The sequence below is a fragment of the Pectinophora gossypiella genome, chromosome 5 (assembly GCF_024362695.1).
Source record: "Pectinophora gossypiella chromosome 5, ilPecGoss1.1, whole genome shotgun sequence".
Lineage (NCBI taxonomy): Eukaryota > Metazoa > Arthropoda > Insecta > Lepidoptera > Gelechiidae > Pectinophora > Pectinophora gossypiella.
The window spans coordinates 11,625,141-11,647,368 of NC_065408.1; the positions used below are offsets into that span (position 1 = coordinate 11,625,141).

The 22,228-nt window shown below is 39.1% G+C and overlaps 1 protein-coding gene across 3 annotated transcripts in view; it reads left to right on the forward strand.

Annotated features, from left to right (window-relative positions):
- The window catches only part of LOC126367015 (bifunctional heparan sulfate N-deacetylase/N-sulfotransferase), an 84,071-nt gene that overhangs the window by 27,907 nt on the left and 33,936 nt on the right, over positions 1-22,228 (forward strand). The window contains exons 1-3 of one of the 3 annotated variants that reach the window (XM_050010373.1): positions 4,189-4,440; positions 14,692-15,274; positions 18,383-18,574. In XM_050010373.1, coding sequence (XP_049866330.1) covers positions 15,069-15,274; positions 18,383-18,574 — 398 coding nt within the window. In that variant the 5' untranslated portion in view covers positions 4,189-4,440; positions 14,692-15,068. Of the gene's footprint in view, positions 1-4,188; positions 4,441-14,691; positions 15,275-18,382; positions 18,575-21,844; positions 21,863-22,228 lie in introns of those variants that run through there. The other 2 variants (XM_050010374.1, XM_050010375.1) reach the window with 2 other exon arrangements.

The following is a 22,228-nucleotide window of genomic DNA, read 5'->3' on the forward strand; positions in this document are numbered from 1 at the left end:
CCAATTATATGTGTATTTCTGGCTAAGGGACATGTCCTGCCTGGGGGCAATCCAGTTTCTGTTTGATGTATGGACTTTATTACGGACCACAAATCTCGGTCCTTATACAACGTTCCTAGTTTGTGTAAAGGTCAGATGATTAGCTTTACATTATGTTATCCTAACCCTTTCTTATCTCTGTATTATCCCTATTTAATCTGAATAAATGGAACCAAAAGACTACATCAAAAGCACCAGTGCAAGTCTCCTTTATACGTAGTTTTTAGAGATTTTATTTCGGGTTATGCTCTCTTCATCATAACATTTCAAATCCGAGTTGGAAATTCTCTAAGGTTTTCTTTTTCCTCTTGTCTATTTACGTTTATCCCACAGTTTAGTTTTACTCAATTAGTTAAATGAGATTCCTGTCATGTCGTTTTCCCAACATCACGGGGGAATTGTTAAAATACAACTGTCAGAACTGTTATTCGGTTTGGAATTAGAGAAAGTTCTGGAATCTACTTGACTCTGAGTACGTTGAGCAACTAGTTTGCCAATGGAATATTTTAGTATTTGCCCTCCGATTATACCGCCAGAAGCCAAGTGATAAAATCTCACAAGATATCCCCATTTCGTGAAGCACATCTGCCAAAGTCTGCGGAGGAACCCGCCTGGAGCAAGTCGTCAGCTGTGCGCTCGCTCCGCACGGTCCTTGCACATTTATGAAAAAACTTTTGTCGACATTCTTCCCATTGTCTTGTCGACTCTGGTCAAATTTATTCCGCCTTTTACATAACTTCATGTCGTTTGTTCGACGAAATGAAATGCCTGTGACCTAGTCTCCGTAATAAATAAGTTGTTATATTTGAACATAATATTCTCTGTACGTATCTAGTATTTAAGAGAAGCAAAAACGTAAATACCTACTTATGCGACCACCTTTTTGCTAAAATTGTCGTGTTAAAGGTGTTGCATACCTTAGATAACGTACAATAATGACCAGTTTTTATAGGCAAATATGCATTGCCCTATCGCGTTAGCAGAATACAAAGTACTTAAAGAGAAAACAGCATTATTAAGTAAATTGCCTTTCGATTTTATTGCAATACGCAAATACAGTGTTATAAAAGTTAATAAGTAACCTCAACAAATGTTCACTAGCTTGCTATTTCTTTGGAACCGACTGCCGCGCTGTACTTTTATGAAAAAAGTTTGGACGTTGCACTCCAAATTCAGCCTTGGAAATTTTAACTTGAGACTGTTGTGTCGTACTGCTTAATACATCCAATTTTTGTTATTTTGTTCTTTGTTGTATCTGACAATTGCATTGAAAATAACATTATTGTAAGTTTGTATTTTACTGTAGGTTTGGTAAAGTCAGACCCAGGTTGGGCGCCAAAATCCAGTAGGCTACAGTAGCAGGTCTGAGCCGCTTACTGGCCCACGGAACGCGCTCCGCAGCTTATACGCGCCGCTGCCACCGGACTAGCCGCCTGTTCTATCTATTTGCACAGGGGCGCGCTCCAACCCACCGACTACCTACTACATGCAAATACTGATTTGTTTTTGTGCTCCCAGTTATGCTCCTTAACTAACCCCTGCACTACAAAGTCTAAGATATTAATTGAAAGATATTATGAACCGAAACGCAAATGGGTGTTTCTCCTTTCTTTTTTGCAAAGAAATGTATTGTTGGCTTAATACAATATTTACGTCAACGCTTATAACATTCGATGACTGCACAAGATTTCCGTTAAAAAGCAGGAAAAAAACTACAAATCCTTTTTACGTGACGGGAGAGAAAACAGCTTATTGAATACTTGATTTATGTAAGTAAAAGTAAAGGCTCTTCGGAGGCCGATTTGAATAGCGCTTCCCGTTAGCCGTGTCGAACCTGAAAGCTTTTCATAAATGAAGCTGCTATAACGCTGTGGCTTCACCTCCTCGATGGTTCGTGCCTTATGAAACTTTCCACTTTGTGACGGGCCGGAGCCGGCTCAAGAAGCTCATTGTCTAACTTGCACCTAGCATTTAGGTCGCGACATTGTTATAGGAATTGTGTTCAAAGTACAGCCGGTTAATGTTATAAATACTAGTTACCAGCGCTTCGCTCGTGTAACTTTGAGACAGACAAGATATTTAACAATAATTTTCTTTGTCCTTAGTTTTTGTTGATATTACTGTAGTCTTGCAGATATTACTGTAATCTTGCAATAGCTACTTCATTTTTAATATCTGTAGTCTCTCCTAGTTTCTGACGAAACCAATGCCAATTTCAATATATTTATTGTTGTCTTTACAGTCAGTATTAATGATAATTATTGTTTCCCCGGAACTAGAAAGAAATATTCAATATTCATTAATCGATTTAAGTAGGTACTATTTATATCTCTACCTACACCGGCTGTGACTTGCTTAGCATAATATTATTATTTTATCGGACAAAATAGTCAACGCTGTCCGAGGCAATTATATTATGTCCAACCAAAATTAAGCCTAGCATAATACCTATATGCCGTTATAGTCGTTTTATGTGTCCATATCCTTTGTCCCTGGAATTCCCTGCTAAAATTTCTTGACATACCTACCTGGTACCTTCCGATACCTGTCACGTCGGCTTACAAGCCTATCGAAATTCCTGGCATTCTGCATTGTTTTTGTAATAAGAGAGACAGAGAGGGAGAGTGGGCATTACATAGTACAAGTAGAACGTTATCTTCATAGAACTGTACCTACCGAATGCGGCTTGCACAATTAGAAGGAAGTCTACCATGCCGGCAGGTGGTGAAAATATGCGTGATTTTCTTTTGCCATTTGCCGTTATGTAGGTACCATTTTATAAAGACATCTTACCGTTCTGGTTGTACTACGGTATTACTTGGTTGCGTGCGAGGAGCCCGTGCGGGCACAGATAGCGTGAACACGCTACATGCGATCAACATACCTCCGACTGATACGATTATTCCACCGTTTACGGTGGCTGCCTGTGCATTTATCACTTTCTTTGAAGTCATTATTCTTCTAGTCTTACGTCAGCACCTAATTTATTTTATCATTCTCAATGCGGGCGAGTGCGATTTGCTGTTTTCTGTAACAGACTTGCGACCCGCCAGCTCACACATTTTAATGGTTTTAAACACGACCGCTTAAATTGCGCTGCCTGAGTGTTGTTAAAAGCTTTCAGGGGTAAGGAATTAGTAAGAAGCTGGTACACAACTATAAAAATACTGACCCCTTTATCCGTCAATGGGCTTAAGGGATTGTCCACCATGGCTATTAGGGTATCATCACTCATACATCCTTATCCCACCATATCCCCTGAGCCGATTGTAGTTGTATCACGTATACGGTCGCAACCTTTGCCCTGGCAATACATTAATTAATTAGAGGAGGATTATCCCCGTCACACGCTCATATAGTAGTGATCTGCCGGCTCAGCAACGCTAACAAATGTCTTCTCTAATCAACCTTTGATCATTTTCGACCTTCTTCGAACCCCCGATCCTATTAGAGGAAATTCAATAATTCACTTTAAAAGCCGACATCCGTCCGCTTGGGATATTATATCAGTGGCGTCCAAATGACCAAACTTCGATTCGGCCAAAGTTAGTGCTAAAGGCAGGCAGGCACACACTTTTACATAGACGCTGTTAGTGCTTCAAATACAGTTTATTGATTCGTCAATATTAAGTGACTTAAAATAATAATAGGTATTAATACGGGAACTATTTATTACGTATTCCGTTCCTTTGAATTTGAAGCAAAAACATTTTTTATATGGTTTTAAAATACAAAACAAGAAAAAAACCTAAGTACTAAGTAATTATAAATATGACGCCTAATCTCCATTATAGTTTATCGTAGGTATATAATTCATTAAATAACATTCGGCACATACGAATAAACATTGGTCGAAAAAAAATAGCACCTGATGAAAAATTGCGACCAGCGCGATTTGACAAATAACCGTGAGTTCGCTATTAATAAAATGAAACGAATCCTCAAAGACAAAGAAGCAACCATCAATATTTATTGGCGTGCTTAGTATTAATCGAGTGGGATCGCTGTATCGCGTCGGCTGGCGTTAGCGAATGGATGGACTGTCGCGGTCGTAGCGCGCCTAATTTTTCCTTTAGCGAATAATTTTTCAGCCTTCGTAGCGCGTATCGGTCGTAGCAGGCACCCGCCTGCGAGTGCTATCGCCCAACAGTAGGTTCAGTATGCCCCCAGACGCCTGAAGGAGCGGACGCGTCGCGCTCCGCACTTGCACATCCGACTCGCATACGAAATGTGTGACAATAAGTGTTGCTTCCTCTTTGTTAACTAAAATTTTGACGTGTTTATAGACAGATCCTGTTATTGTATCTAGGACTCTATCTTATTGGATTATTGTTGTTGTGAAAACTAGCTTCGATACTTTCATTTCGCGTAAATAATGTGCCGCATCACTCATAAGAAACAGTAAGATATTCTTTTAACTATTTATGTCTTCATTTTCATTGTGTAATTTGTACATATAAATATACATTATATACAAATAATAACATGTAAAGTTTATTTGTTGATAATGGTTTTATTACATTTCATCGTATTCGTCTGTTAACATTAAATAAATGTTTTCATAATAGGCTTTCCCCACGATTTCGATCGGTGTGCCACGGTCGTTCAACACACGCGATATATAATAGGTATATTTACTTCATAAACCAAAGTGACTTTCCATAACACGTCGATGGATGCGATGAGTCACCGCGTCAATCTACAACGTGTACGACTTGTCAAACTCACTTGTCAAACTTTTGACATGTTTTCCTGCGTACTCGTTCCATACACCGCTTTTCAAAACAAGTTTCGATGAGTGTGTTATCTCAAGTATTGTTCAGTAGCATGGGTATACCTTTAGTAGGTACGCTGACATACAAGAGTTATTTAACAAAGTTATTATAACTAATATAATTTAAACAACGGACTTACTTATTTCTTAAAATGAAAATATTGTTGTGACTCTAAGAATGAGTTCACAACAGCATTCTAAGCCTTGCTCTGAAATTTACAGCAAATCGCTACAAATGTTTATAAACACGCACTAAATTCTGTGCCTTTTTACGTCAGCTTTTTCACAACGCAAGTTCATGCATTCTACCGCTAACTGTTATTTACAGCCTGAACCGTTTTGGTTCTCAGGGTAACTGTGAATATCGGGCCCATAAACCGCGGTCACAAAAAATGTGCCACCCTAACATTTCCGTAGCGCCTGTGTATTAGTATTCGAGGGTTCATTCCCACTTGCTCCCAAAGTTTACCTTATGAATTTTGAGGCTTCCACAAATAGTTACAAGTATTCTTACGTCAGCGGACGTCGCATACTTGATTTTTAAAAGTGGGTCACGGAAATGGCGGCGGGAAAATTGATAATATTGATACATAGTTATTATATTTTGTAAGTACCTACTTTCTTTACATTTTATTTTATGGTCTTTTCATTTTTCGTTATTAAATTCACGCACTTTATACATAAGTAGTAAAATATTTTTCATGGGTCGCTGCTTCACGCCGAAACATCGGGAAGACAAAATTAATAAGGTACTTTCGGTCTTTACCTTATTTAACATTTCATCACGTATCGACTTATTAAAAATAGTTTACTATTAAATTCAGAAAGTCGTTTAACTATTACAGAAGTCAGTTAGCGACCTTCTCGAATAATAATCTCTCTGCTACGACATTTAAATATTTTGCTTACAAGAGGCATTCAAATTATTTGAAATGCCCGTCAATCACACTTCAACAAGTAAGTATATTTAGAATAAACTTCGAGAAAGTTCAGACAAGAATCTGTTAAAAGTTTATATAACAACTAGAGTATAAATAATTGAGGACTTAGTTTTACCTGTTATTGTAATAAAACGAATCGGCAACTTATGTTTTCCTACTAGAAAGTAGGACGGGCGCCAAAAATGATTTGATGAATTTTGTATGCTATGTTCTGTTTAAATTATTTTTAAACAATAGCGCTATAGACGAATGCATAATATTAATTTTATTTCATTCAAAATAATTTCACATTTGACTACAGTATCATAACATAAGCTTACGACTAGGGAATGCAATCCCGACTAGAAATCGCAAATTCGAGATCCCGCGGGATTGGAAATATCAAACTCGCGAGATCCTGAAATTTTCGGGATCCCGTCTAGTTCATAAAAAAATGTAAAGTGAGAATGGCGGAAAACGATGAAAACTGCTTGTATGATAGTGAGGTTAATTAAAACAAAATATTTTTTGAAAGAAAACATAACCCTTTATTCTTCAATATAACCTACTAACTAAATAATTTAGTTTTCTTTGGAAATCAGCATAATCAAAACAAAAAGTAAGTATAACTTAAGGAGATTCGCCCAATCCCGTCAATTTCGATTGGGGTCTCGTCATAATATTATGCTTCGGGATTTATCCCGAAAAATTTGACGAGATCTCGCGAGATCGGGATTACATTCCCTACTTACGACTATGTTGCCAAATTAAGGTAGCCAGAGGTACTTTCATCATGATGAACTAAGTACCGACACTGCAATCTCAGTGGATAGTTTTATGACGATAAATAATCTGCTTTTAAGTCGAACTGAGATTGACCGAGTAAAACAACTGAGTGATAATCACCTAGATCCACGGGGATTCTCTTAAAATGCATAAATGGTTTTGTCATAATTTTAATTATCATAATCCTTTTCGCATAACGTTTTTAAGCATAATAGTACTTTCCCATAATAACATCTAAGAATACTGGTTTGTTAGGTATAACTTATTTTTGGGATTAATAAATAGATATCCATAATTCTTTTTTAGAATAATAGTGTTTTGTCATAATTTTTACAAGGCATAACAGTAGTAGGTTAGGGTGCGGCGGGGGTGGCCCTTGGGCCACCCCTACGCCGCCAGCATGTTTATCTTACACACGAAAAGTATACTGAATGATCACCAACAGCATGAAATAGAGTCAAAAAATATAAAAAGTCACAATCATGAACCAAATGCAGCCAAGGAAAAAGTAAGTTTCGGAAATGTTCAAAGTTGTGCCAAAACTTTTCTTATTCGGAGTATAGTTTTTATGCTTATAATACTTATGCTTATATGTCATTATTGTCATTAATTATTATGCTTATGGTAGTTATGAGTTTCAAAATTATGCTTAAAAAGTTATGACAAATTAATACTATGCGTAACTAATAATAGGACAAGTAACATTATGCCATGGTAAATTATTACATAAAAAAATATGCGTAAAAATAGAGAACCAGATCCACGATATCCTACATCTACATGTAGTTTTACTTACTCTACACCTATGTAACCACGGATACAAACAGTCTCTAGTTGTTCAAACTCTTCAAACACTTACATGCAAGACACTTTGTAAATACAACTGGAAATGGTAGCATTGGTACCTTTCTAGCAAGAGGTATACTAATGTCTACTGCGACTATTTTATAAACTATAGGTACATGTACGTATACATGGGCATGCCCGCATCCCTATTGAACGAAAAGAGCTACAAGTCATCAATAAGACAACCAACAGTCACCCCTGATATTCATACCAAAATGGATACGTTGAACCAGATAAATACTTCATTTTTGAAACGTAATTTACTAACACAACTCGGTTAGCAATCCTAACATGGAACTTCTTTAAAATTACTATTTACACTCATTCAAAATACCGTAATGCTCGCTCTTATATATTATGTATTCAGCTAAAGAGGAACACTTAAGAGTCGTCAGTGGTAGGTATTTAAGATGAGGAATGGGCAGTGTTGCAGTTACGACAGGCGCGACACTTAAGATTGCAGCATTATGCTTATATACTGAATATTCATGGGCGCGCGTGCACAGCTTTCTTTAATCAACTCCCTTCGCCGGCGCAATCTTCGCAGCTAAAAACTACCGCAGCCTCCCACCAGCTTATTATTCCAACTGTCGACACTTTGTTGTTTTGAATAATAATAGGGCCGTATTGAAATCATAGAATTCGTATTAAGATTGTAGTAAAGTAAATAAACCAACCGCTTTTATTTCTAAAAAAAACGATATATTTTATGTGCATGCTTAACTAGCCTAAATTCTCTGTAAATACTCGTATAGGTACGCGCTATAAAAGTAGTTAACGGAATATAGAGCGATCACTTTTAAACAGTCTAAACATTTTTTTTTTTTTTGGAAGATGGAGATGATACAAACTTTATGCCGCTGAAACTCCATAGACACTCCGAATCCCAAGGCGAAATTACTCGAAAAATTGGCTCACAGGAGATCCCTGTGGTAGCATTATTGAAAAAGGCCGACTTGATTGATATTCGAACTTTACACGTTGAAAATGCTGAAAATGCCACGCGTTTCGGTTTTTCGTCTCTGGCGAAAAAAGATTGACTCAATTTGTTCTTGTCCGTTGCGCAATAAACTCTGCGAGGGTATTTTTAACTACGGATTTATCTTTTGGGAGAGTCTGTAAGCGCCCTAATTTCGTCCAACGAAATTAGGATTTAGAATGTTTAAATGGTAAATTAATGGGCTATGTAAATGTTGTGATAAAACGTTTCTTCTAATCTCCTATAATTGCTGTTTTGATTACTTACTATAAAACAAATATGCGCTATTATTCTTGACAGTAATTTTTGATCTTTGTTTTTTTATTGTGACTTGTTTCTGGATTCTCAATCAGAGCTTAATCTTTCCTAATCACTTAGCAACAGACATACCAATGATTTGGCAAAACGGTTATCTTGCGATCCCTAGAGAGCTTTTTAGTCCTTAGTGCACGTCTAATGCATCTCTTGGTGTCGTTATCGGGTCACCTTACAGAACCTTGGGGACTTTTCGCAAATACTTAACGCAAATTCTTCCGGACGGTGTCATTTGAAATAAAAATTGAATTACCTCAACTACGATGCCCCAGAGATCTATTGTGCTTCAAATAAAACGTCGTACGCACTGCTGACGACCGTCACGAGAGAGCTCACCGTGATAGATGATATTCGAGAACAATTAATCTTGGCCAAAATATGCGGACGATTTGCGAGCGAGTGGTCGGGCCTAATGGTCGGGAGGATTATCACGCGGCCGCGTCCCGCCAGCCCCGCCGGCCCCGCCGTCATTAGCGAAAAGTTACCGTCTCCCCGACACCTAATATGTAAACAAATTCTTTCACTTGCAATTGATAGAGCACCCGTGCTGATAACGCAAAAAAAGAGTAAAATTATTATTAAAAAAACAAAATACCCGACTGCACACTAAAAAAAGAGTAAAACAAGCCACACAATAATATTGATCAATCAAATGCTAAAAACTAATTATGTAATACCGTTTAAACAATACCTATATTAAAATACACTACAATATGTGTTCGTAATCGATAGTTAAATAAACAGAAACTTATTTTGAATACAAATTTACTGAATATAATTTATAAATGTTGATGGAAAGCATCGCAGGCGGGGACCAACAGAGGCTTATTTATAGTCATTTCGGTTGTGCACCATTTAGCAGAATTTTCGTTGGTGGCGGTCAAGGTGGTCCCCGCCTGCGATGCTTTCCATCAACATTTATAAATTATATTCAGTAAATTTGTATTCAAAATAAGTTTCTGTTTATTTAACTATCGATTACGAACACATATTGTAGTGTATTTTAATATAGGTATTGTTTAAACGGTATTACATAATTAGTTTTTAGCATTTGATTGATCAATATTATTGTGTGGCTTGTTTTACTCTTTTTTTAGTGTGCAGTCGGGTATTTTGTTTTTTTAATAATAATTTTACTCTTTTTTTAGTGTGCAGTCGGGTATTTTGTTTTTTTAATAATAATTCTTTTATTTATAACTTTTTAGCTGTTTTTATTTAACGAAAATGTTGTAGATGTAGAAGACTATGTATATGTAAGTACCATTTTAAATTATTTCGACGACATTTGGCTTTAGATTACGAGTGATGTTACTCTCGAGCATATCCCCCTCCGCACCGCGCCGCGCGCCGCATGCCAGGCCACGCCCTATCTTTTTGCTTGCTAACGCATGAGTTGCTTTGCGTTGACGCAGAATTAACATGTTCCCGTGGGAATTTTGAGAAAAAACGTATCCTATATTAATTACTCCCGTGATTGAAATGAATCTAATGATACCGCATACATATTTTTGTTGTTTAAAGGGAAATTTAGAAAAAATATTATTATGTCTTTATCCCGTGGGACTTTTATGATAAAATGTATCCTATGACACTCCCGTAATCAAGACAAATCTAACGATACCTCATACATCAAAATCCATCAAGCCGTTTAGGCTACAGGAGGTCACAAAGGAACAGACATACATACATACTTACATACACTCCCTCAACATTACCCTCTTTGGCAGTCGGGTAAAAATAAACGTTTACGTGAAAGATGTTCCGGGCAGCAATATCGTGGCGGCACGTGGCCATATATCATAGTGAGGGGTTTCATAAAGGAGGCGGCGCGGGCGGTGCGCCGCTGCCGCTCGGACACTGAAGGCGTTGTTATGCGACGCCGCTGTCCTCGGATAATGTCTTGCATAAATTTACTGTAATCGTGTAAAGCCAGTGCCACTCGCATAATTTAATGCAAGCAGGCGCTGCAGTTTATATTAAAAACGTCATAGACTTGCTGGCTGCATACATATTTCAAGTTGCATCTTCATCAATTTAAAAGTCATATTTAATGTACACTCGCTTTCAACCGCAGGAGTGCATGAGTGAACGCACAGTAACAGTTTAATGTTGCAAATGTTCCGTTAATTGGAGATGCCTGTTTGCTGCAACTTGCAATTTGAGAGGGATCGGTTATTGCTGTTACCTATATCGATAATTAATTCGAGCTGCTAGTTCCGTTTGGAGCATCGATTGTCTGTGATTGCGCTTCAAATGGAAATTTAATTTGACTAAGCATTATTTCATTAAACTCGTCATTGGTATATTCAGTGGCATTACTTACATCGCGAATATAACGAGATTCTATTGTAAAAATGTTTAAAAGACTGAGTGTCGTATTGCGTGACTCTCATAAAAAACAGCGATGAAAACATCATAACCCTATCATATCATGTCATAGATTAAGTCGAATATTGACGACAATAAACAGTAAATTATAAATATGCACCGTACGTAGTTAGATATATTAAGTATGTGTACTTACCTATCAGTACAGATATACAAAGTGGCAGGCGCGACAGGCGCGGCTGGTGCTGTAAGTTGGCGCGCCAATGCAAATTAGTGGAATCACAATTAGTGCTCGATTGTTGTTCCCCTGCAGCTGCATTTAGCAAATGAAACAAGCAGGTAAGAGGTTCAGCAAATAAATTATGAAGCGGCATGCTCCGTTTTCATTTCGAGTCGCACCTTCTGTACCGTGTAAATATCAATTCAATGTGTTTGTCCCGCAATAAGATCTCCATTTTATGCTTCTGCATTTTCAGGAGAATGTAGTGCAATTAATAACGTGTTACAAGACGGATATGTACGCTATTTGTATGGCAAACAAAATGTCCTCGAAATGTCCTCCGGGTTGACAGATGATGTTTAGGGGCAATTAATCTTGACCAAATATGCGGGTGGATTGCGGTCTTCGCATCCTTCCTTAATGACGCTGTTACTGGTGTGTCCTACCCACCATGTCAATTTACCCACTGTGTCAATTTTCGCGCGTCTATTATAATACGACTAGTGTCAAAAAACTTATTATTGAAACGAATCTTCTCATAGAGTCATCAAACAGCATCGTCCTGTGATTCATATGAGGCGAATATTTGAGAAGTGCTATCCTCACGTTATGGGAGTTTCATGTTAACGGCACCATTATTATGCGGGTTTCCGAATCGGCCCGTCACGGCGAGGTGTGGCGAACGAGCAAAGTTATAATAACTTGCTCGGTCCCTTCGTATCTGCCGTGAGAGCATTGTCTTTTGATCCGAAATAATAGCAGACCATTACACCAACCTCCGGAATAGGAGTCTTCAATGGTTATAGGTACTGTTAGGCGCCTTTAGATTACTTCATGATAAATTCAAGTCAGACGTCAGTTGAGATATACGGACATTCCTACATCAATTAAATGTTTCGTCATCTCTAACATTCAACTATGGTAATTTTAGTAAGTTTAGTAATTCTTTGTGTTTTAGGTGCCTAATAAATCTTAGTTAATACTAAGCCGACAGCTTTGTTATCGGCGTAGTGATACATTCGGGTCGCGTAACTCAATGGAAGATACAACCCGTGACGGTTCTTCCGTATTTCTTACAAAATACCTGCTACTAGACTGTTATTTATATAATGTATGTGTCACATGTTGAACATTTATTCACAGCTTCCAGACTCAAAAATATTGGTTACTTTTATGGCTCTATGTAACACCTTGACATTTTAAACAAGAAACTATCATTACATTAGAGAGGAGGAACTTGTACCCTTACCCTCCATCAATTAGATAGGTATAATAGTGGCAGTTATAGACGCTATTGTGCGGTTGAACCGAGCTAGACAATGTCTGAGCATCTCGACGTTCCTCTCAATGAACCTTATCTCAGCCGCAATAGCTGAAGCCGAACTCCGCCTGCAGTGTCTTTTTCCGTTTAATTAACAAACTTGCTTTTTCTCCGTCTCCATTACATCGCAATCAGTCTTATTTCTGCGAAATTTATTACCAAAAGGGAGGCAAGAGTTGTTGTGGTTTTTTTTCGAGTCCTTTTCTTGCTACCTTCAAAAACAGTATAATATCGAACGATACAAAAAGATCTTTTTAGCAATGGACGGTTTGAATTAACCTTTGGAGCGCTAGTAGATTCGCGGCCCGGTTACGAGCGGGTCATCTGCTAGTTAATATTCAAAGGGTCGCACGATCACGGATTCCGGACGCGTTTCTCTTCCAACGCCGCCTCGGAACGAGCTCTCGAAACCTCCCTTTTAGTTACGGAATGGACTACTGTTTGTCTGCATAAAATTACCTTCCACCAGGATAAAAACAAAGCGTGCCCAAAATTATAAGTTCTGGTTAAACGTAAGTGCAGGAAACACCCAAAATTTCATTACAGCCCAGGTATGTGTTTGGACCACACCGTAACAGAATATTTGCATTGAAGCTCGCTTCCATAGATAACAGCTCTCTTACGTAATGGAAACTGAAGTCAAAGCAACATTCCCTACAGCAGCTTGCTTTGCATTTCTTATTTTATGTTATTTGAAAACATTTAAACCAAAGAATATGTTGACTTTGTTACATACAAAATCTTTTAGTATATTATTTATCTTTTTTTCGCAACTACTGATAGTAATTGATAGTAATTCGTAGAACTATAAAAAATAATTAACTGAAACCTACTATTAAATCACCTTACTCAACATCATGTCATCATCTTAAGAGTTCAATATCAATTAATATATTTGCGTATTTAAACCACTTTTGTCCTTTGAGTTTTGTTATTTATTATTACTTAAAAAAAATGTGATTTTAAAGGAACATAATGTTTGATAATAAATAATGTACACTGCGCTGTAAATGAAACCGGACTCAATATCGCCAATCAAACGTTCATTCCTTAAATTTATAAAATGAACGTGTACTAAGGCGGAATGGAAACAACTTTTCATTGTCCTGCAAATCGGATTTCGAATTCATTATTTAACTTTTTAATCAAATTTAATCAGAATTTTGAGGATCGCTCGTTCAATTTCACAGTTGAATGGATTTGTTTCGGGACTGAAAAAGAAGTGTTTCAATGTAAGCCTTCATTCAAATAACGCGAAGGTCGGATTTATATGGGCGAGGGCGGTCGGCCGAGGTATTCACGACTCAACGAGCTCAAAGATCTCGAGGGATGAAATTGATATATTACCAAATGACAACATAATTTTTTCGAACATTTTTCATCCAATGTCGAAGTTAGTTTGCCAAACCAATGTTTGAGCATCGAAGAATATTTGACAAGAGGTTAAAGTTAAATCTGACTTGTGAATACTACATTACCGCACATGCTTTACTACAGTGGATATTGAATTTTAGTCTGATCCTTAAACCGAGCGAAATAGTTTTGGTCCACAGCTATACTCTATATTAAAGCTTTTATCGGTTGTTTAACACGCGCCTGCGGCAAGGCAGGTGTCGTTTAAAATTTACTGTGCTATTGTCGCATAGTAATTGATTATACAGATTGAATAGATAAACTACGACGCCTCTCCATTTATAGCGAGAGTATTTACATTAGTAGCGCCATTTCAATATTTATGGAGCTTTACCTAATGGAAGTCTACTTAATAGCGCCGTTGAAAGAGCGGAGTTTATATTATGTACAGGAATCGTCTTCTTCAGATATTTGTTATATAATTTTTAATGGCTTATTTGATGTGTCAGGCTATTTGTATTACGATGTTTACAATGCAAATTGTTTTGAGGATATAGTAGGAACAGTTATATAGTGATATAGTATTCTGTATTTGTATGTAATAATATATATTTTTACACTGCAGCTGTACTAGTATTATGTCCTCTGCCGAAGATTGTCTGGAAGAGATCGCTCTTAGCGATAAGGCCACCTTTGCCCACCTTAAAATAAGTTTCTCCTGTAAATGTCTTGTTTTGTGTGCAATAAAGTGTTTTATTATTATTAATTACAATATACGTACCTAATAAGTTATATTTTTGGTTGTTGCAGAGAGTACCGATGAGGCTGGAAGCCAGTGGTGGTGATCGACGTCGGAGACGGGTGCCGTGAGGTCAGCCCCAGGAGCGTTCGCCGTCGCCGTGATGAGCACAACCCGCCAGAATGCGTCGGCGGCCATTTTAAACCGGAAACGAACGCGTTTGTCGGCTCGAGATGGCCGTCACCCCCGGCGTCCGCGCACCCAGCCGCCCCGCGTACGCGCGCTCGCCTACGCCGCCTCAGCACTATGAAATGTGGAAACACGGCAAGTGGCGACAAAAAACGTCACCACCAAGGACTAACGCAGCCGTTAGGGTGCCCAGATAGAGACTAGAGTGTATCTTTAGAGGCCTAAGTGTTACTGTTCTGTGTAAATATAGTGGTTAAATATGGCGTGCGACAATCGGAGCGCTCGTGTGCCCTTGTTGGAGAGCGGCGAGTACTCGCACGCGCACAAGCCGCCGGCGCCAGCGCCGCGCTGCTGCTTCTGGCTCGCCAGCCACGTCAACGTGAGGAAGTGCGTCGCCGGCGTCATGTTGCTATCCGTCCTCACCATCTTCTTCTATACGTACTACGTCACCGTACCCTTCACAAGGTCAGTTATCATCGACACCCCCACTATTATCACTGTAAATAGCAATGACTTCACTACAATAGTTAGATTCAGTCGTAAAGGATATAAGTAGGTGTGAGTTGCTCCATAAATGCAATTGGCAAGGAATATCTCTGTCCCTTACGTCATCACATAACTTTGTGTGTAGGTACTATTAATATCAATGTGATGAACTCCAGTATCACAGATGTTGTTATTAATTAATCTTTATTAAATTAAATTATGTCGCGAAACATGCCCGAACATAATTAATTGCTCTAGCTAGTTGAAATATGCGTCATTCGCACAAAATTGAATTTGGTCCGCTATCGAAGCAAACATAGTTGATGTGAATTATTGTGAAATTATCGCGTTCGATCAGTCCAGGTCGTTAACTGTTTGAGATTAGTGAAACATTCAAAATAATTTAGTACGGATTTAGCTAATTTGCTAGTGGTATAACGTATGGCTACACTTTCCATACAAGGGCGGAATGGTTCTTGGTTATATCGGATTCGCTCGTCGGTTCGTTAATAATGCAGGCAGACACGGCCGGGCTGCTATAGGCTGCTATTACTATTACCATCGCCGATGCAGATTCTATTCTATTACCCTCTTCATTTACCTAATCCAGCCCCTATAATGTTAACTTCATGAATAATGGATCGGAAAATTGTTGCCAGCCTGATGTATCAACAAAAAATACATGTATTCTACAAACCGAATGATTTATGGATGTAAACATTGATAACATCTAGTAAATTAAAAACTTCACAATATCAGTCTTTATTAATGTCACTAAAAGTTAAACCTTTCTGTTATCGATTCGTGATGCAGTAGGTACCTATCTATACATTTTTATGGTCACGTAAACGTTTGTTGTTATTTTGTAAAAGTATAGCGTGTGTTTCTTGAGTAAATAGTTGATTTGGACACATGCTCCAGGACGCTATCTTTTGAAACGTGACTCAGAAGTCAGTGTTCTTTCGCAGCCGCATGTTACGTCAGGCGTCTGTTTGCATAAACTCATACATTCTTATCTCCTTTGTGCTCCCGGAAGATACGTCTGAACTCACGTTTTCCGGTCTCCTTCCCTCCCGGTTTGCAACAAACGGTATAATATGTATTACACTTTTTACTAAACGTTTTATTTCCAAACTGAAATAGGGTGACAGTGCGTAAAATTGGCAGTTACTTAATACAGGAAATTCTATCGTACAAGAATTAAATGCGTCTAACTTTGTGCCAGGCGTCCCTGTCGTCTTTTGTTAAGCTGTTTCGTCGCTAAATAGGACGAGGTCGTCGTGAAAGCGAAAATTACTTAGCTAATATAATTTAATAACTGGGGTGTGATACTTATAATCGTACAGTGCGTTATGTAGCCAGAGAGTAGAAAATATTTTATTTTATCGGGTTTAAATTACTCCCTCGAAGAGGGCGGCAAGTTTCGTCGACTCTGTTGAATTTATAGCAAAACTTGTATTCTGGCTAATTAATGGAAGCTGCTCCGCTAACGCGTGCAGAACTCGTTGATTTAAAACCGTATTGTTTTATGACCATTTACTCCCTCCGAGTAACTTTTCGTAGGGAGCAGCTTTTGGAGCGCGCGATACGAGCATCTCTGCAGGGAGTGGCTGCAAGTCGCGCGCACTGCACATTCACCCCATTCTGTACCGCGCGTTAATATCGTCACGTAACGTACGAGCTAACCTCGTCTACAAGCAAAATTACTGCTTTACATATTCCATTTCATTATTCAACCTGCGAATCTACAATATTCAATTACTAACTCCATTAAGAATGCAACTAAGTACTATCCTAAAACTAATTCCACCCCAAAAAGAGATTAGCTTATTTATAGCAACATTCAGCGGCTACTTGGCTAGTTAATACGAGTTTCCTTTCTCGGCGTTTCTTTCAGCTCGTCGTTAAAGTTTTCTCTCGTCGATTCGGGCGCTTTCATTAAAGCAAAGAGGCCGCAAGTTTAAGCCGCGGCGCACGGGACCCCCGCCGCCGCCGGATAAATAATTTCTCAAATTCCACCATTATTTATTTTACGCTACTTATTGAGATAAACGCTAATGGCGCTTTGATGTGGCTTGAGGCGTATCCTCAGCTTTGGCAGCTTTTGATTGATTTTCTTTAAAATTTTGTCACGACCCTACTAAGTAGTCAGATCTACAGAATCTTAATTGCTTTCCTAGGTTCTTTGGTAACAAAGTAATATTAATTAAAATTGTGAACTTAATGGTTAGATATTTCTGTAGCTTTAAACGGGAACGCAAAACAGGGGAACATTTGTTTAAAAAACAAACAACCAGCTACTTTCCGGGCTCTTTGTTTAATCCAAATTCGCGTGTTGCACTCCCGATAGCTTCCGATACTCTGGCTCGGGTGCTTGTTTTATTTTCACTACTTTAACTTACAGTAAGGGGTTCTACATAAATATCAGCTGAGTTACAGACTCGACTTATTCCGTCCTTGACCAATGTTGTTGGTGCATATTTCTTGTCACATTGTTCTGCCTCAAATGATTTTGATTAACATTTAAATCAAATCTTTTACAGAATTGCTTCTCATTGACGAGCCTCGTGTGCACACTTATATTATAGGCTTTCAAGCTATTTTATTGTCATTTAGCAAACAGATTATGTATACCAGTAATAACATCCTTTTTCAAGAGGAATAGAACAACTGAATATTCTGTAGATATAGAGTAAAACGCTAAGCTACTTAACTTAAAAGTTCCATTCAGTACCTCTTAGGTGCGCTTAGGTCAACGGTTGGAAAAATGCGGTTGTAATTTGCACTTACCTATATTGTTGAAATACTTTGTTAGAATAGTCAAATACTTTGTTAGAAGTAAAAAAAGCGAATTCTTTATACAGATTGTCATGCGGCTATTTTCAATCAAGACATTTTAGAAGTTAAGAGGAAACATGTACAAACATATATAGCGATCAGACACATAACCTCCTCTTCCTTGTTGCTTCACCGTAGTCGAGTAAAAATGTATGACCACCCCTTTTCAATACGGAATCATCTTTAGAATTACCTGCAAATATGTTATAATAAATTGTCAATGAAACTAATAGTTCCATCTGTTTTCAGCCTGGTGTGGCGAGATCGAGTGCCGCGGCCATTGTCACAGTGTTCGCTACTAGCTTCTCAACAGCAAACGGCGCGTGATCACCGGTCTGACGCGCGCCTGCGCATTGATGCCAAGGTGCTCGTCATCGTCGAGTCTGCGTACTCGCGACTCGGCCGGGACATCGCTGAGCTGCTTGTCGCCAACCGTATACGGTATTTTTTTTAACAATCTACATCATCCTCGAGACGTTTATCTCGTTTTTATTCCGGGGTCGACGTACCTATCCCGCCTTTAAGTTAGGTAGGTAACAGATAGAAGGGTAGACCCAAAGGAACATTAGGTTACGTAGTCACTATTTAAATAGTTGGGGCCTACAAAGAGCAGTTATACAAATTAATTTTAATAGTGTCCAAACCTGAAATCGAACCCTGACTTTCAGATTATGAGCCGAAAATTTTAACTACAGACAATGGCGGCACACATGACATCTATATGAAGGAGTGAGTTCTAAAATTACTGGTTGATTACTTGAAAGGTGCGTCGAACACACAAAACTGCAAAGTTTAAGAAACTTTAGCATTAGGGATAACTTTGTGGGTGTACACACATACTACAGTCATATAACACACAGTACAAAAGCACCTCTAAGAACACAGAATCCTTTCAAACTTTGCAAGGGAAGAAGCAAGTATCGTTTAAAAAATTGTTCAAATATTTACCACACCCGCTCCGCTGATGACTTCGGGCGAGTTTCCGCCTTTGTTTGTTCCCGTCCGAACGAGGCGATCGGTTTTGCTTGTTGACAGCTAATATGCGGACGAATTGACATACTGCGGGGCCTAGAGGGTATGCCAAAGAAAATGGAAGTGGAAATACGGGTGGGCGGAGTACGCGAGACATAATGTAAGGCTCCTAGATCTTTTGTCGGTAAAACTTGGAACACGGAAGAAACATGTTTTATTTTGACCTATATAACACATAGCGATAAAATAAACGCAATGGTTAGTTTGTCTCCGGAGAAGATGGAGTCCGGTGGTGGAAGAATTTATTTCGCCATCATAGAGTGTAGGTATATGATGTGTTGTCTGGTGCAGAGTCCCGCCTCCTGTCAACCGCGGCACCACTTTTTGCTCGTACTCGGCGCCGCTCGGGCAGAAACGGTCGCTTCTTCAGCCCGCGTCAACTCGATGCTTGTTTTTGAAATGTTGGACGGATCAGGAATTAGTTTTGTTCACAGATTTTTTCCAAGTGATTGAAAGTTTTATCTCGTAATTGCTCGCAAAGTTAAACGTTCAAGAGTTGTAGGCAATAACATTGCTATGTCTGGATAGTGTTTTCAGACAATATTTAATCTGTGATATTTGTACGAGAAACTATTTACCAGAATTCATGAGAATATTGCTTTTCTCTGTATCTACCTAATTCATATTATTATATTTGATCAAGTACTTACTAGGTATATTGATCGAAATTGTGACTCTCTTTACGTGCCTATTATTGTTCATTGACCGGCAGAACTACGTGAACCGAAAAGTAGTCACTATAGTTGGGTACCACTAATTTTCCAATTAGAGGGAAAGGGTCAGCTCGCTCCATAAGTGGTAAAGCGGGATGACATTCAATTACGTTGATGACAAATCAACTTTTTGTACAACCGACATCGTCCGCTACACACAGTTGATAGAGCTCGATATTGATACGATTAAAAACATGTTTTAATTTGTCGCTCCCCAACATTTAATTAATTAAGCGTTGACCCATTTACTATTAGTCCGGTGGGTACATTTGGATAATAAGCTCAGTTCTAATTAGCAGATGATTCGGTACGGAACAGCTTGCGTGCGTTTGGTATCTGGAAACTTAATTAAATGTGAAGGAGGTGCAGGTGACGGGGATGCAGCGCGACGGCGCGCGGCCGTGGCGCGCGCGACTCGCGACTCGTTTACAGCAAGTAGTTGTGGCGACAGTTAGTTAGTTAGTAGTGCCATTAGAGACAGCTCGCGACTCCCACCCCCTCACCCAGCCCCCGCCATTAGTGCCCGTTGGTGTCAAAACGACTTAATTACTTTACCAAATTCACAGCTTTCCTCAAAAACCACCCTGCCCTGCCGAATTATTCCGTTTTTATTATAAACATGACAGAACTTTATTGTATCTTTAAAAATCCCAACTAGGTATAGCGTAGAACTATAAAAAGGGCTTTAAAATAACCACGCGAAAGTTTCAACACTAACTGCTTTTGCTAAACTAAAAGAGTACCTCGAGATTGCAGTCTTAAATATAACGGATGAGCGAGAACATTTTAAATCACTCTTGTTTGTGGAACTTTTTATGGTGCCTTTTATGATGCGTCTTGTATTTTTCTTTCTATCTTAATCTTCACTATCCGTAGAAAAAGTTGTATACAACCAGCGAACACGCCCACTGCAGCCAGCCACTAAGGCATACTTCTGTGTGTTTACAATGATTGCTCGGCCCACTTGACCTTTTGTTGAGAGTGTTGTGACGTTTGCCATCGTTTACTGCTCCCACCCGTCATAAACCAGCTTTATAGTACACAAGTGAGCAAATAGCTTTTTTAATGCGGCATTAATGGATACTCGTGCCCCAATACCCTGGGGCATCCCTTAGATAGACCCTTAAACCGCCTCTCATACAGTTCAGTTAATGGCCTTCATGGATACCTTCCTATACAATATAGATTATAGATACTTCACGTACATATTTTCGAACTGGCACATCAAAAAGGTTTACGAGTTGCTACTTTCGACGTAACTTGATTACTCTAGGACACGCTTTGTTTTTCATTACTCTGTCATAAACGTAAAAACTTACACAGGCATTTAGCTTGAGAACGTATCCTTAATTTGGAAGGCGTTGTGAGTGGGATGGCAGTTGCGGCAGTCGTTAGTTCAGTTAGTTACTACTTGTACGTCGGTACGGCCATTAGAGCTCGACTCGCGGCCGCTTCTCTCCTTATCGTGACGTTTCGTGCACTTACTACTTCTTGTTTGTAGCAGTCTCGGATGCCGGCAACAAGAACAATTTTCTTTAATCGCTTTATTTTGCCGGCTGTGACTTGTTAGCTGCTATCTGACTCTGACCTAGACTTCAATTATTATGTAGTTGTGCCTTGTACTGTACGGTCATCATTTACTCAGTCGGCGCTACGTCTGACCTTCACATGCAAGCCGCGGCCATGGGATGTATTGATTTTAATTGAGTTTAAATTTTCAGCAGTGTCTAGATATATGTATGTTAGTGTGTCGTTTAGAAAGGCGCGGGTTGCAGTTTACGATAACAGAAACTGCTGTTATCTGAGGGGGCGGTAGGTCGGCCGCGGGGTCGCACGCCGCGACATTGCCCCCCTTTATTGAACACTCGTGCTTCCTTATCAAGTATTAGCCCTCGTCGCTTTCGGTTTAAGTTTAAAGTACGCAGTTTTCACGCGCTCCCATTTATACAGTGCTCTCTCGTTTAATAGAAGGACACTAATTAAGGTAATTAGAAACATATTAGCACAAGTTAAACAAGCGCCGGAACTCACGCTCCGTGCCCTGTCGTTTAACGGGGGCGAAAGCCGTGAACATATAAATACAGTATCGGTGGAGGCGACGTTTCCGCGGCCAATATACGGGCACACAAAGTTGCCAACGAGTGCATCGTACATTAGAGAGTGAAGCGAACCGGCACGAGTAGGTAAATGCTATTTGCAAGTTGCCGCTCGCCGGAGCCTCGGCCTGTAGAGCACTCCTGCTGCCAAATTGAAACGAGCCTTAACTGGAGCAAAATGAACGTTCGCTTCTCGATACTTTCATGCCACTTACCCTGCCTCTATACATATCTACCTATACTTGCTGGCGCAT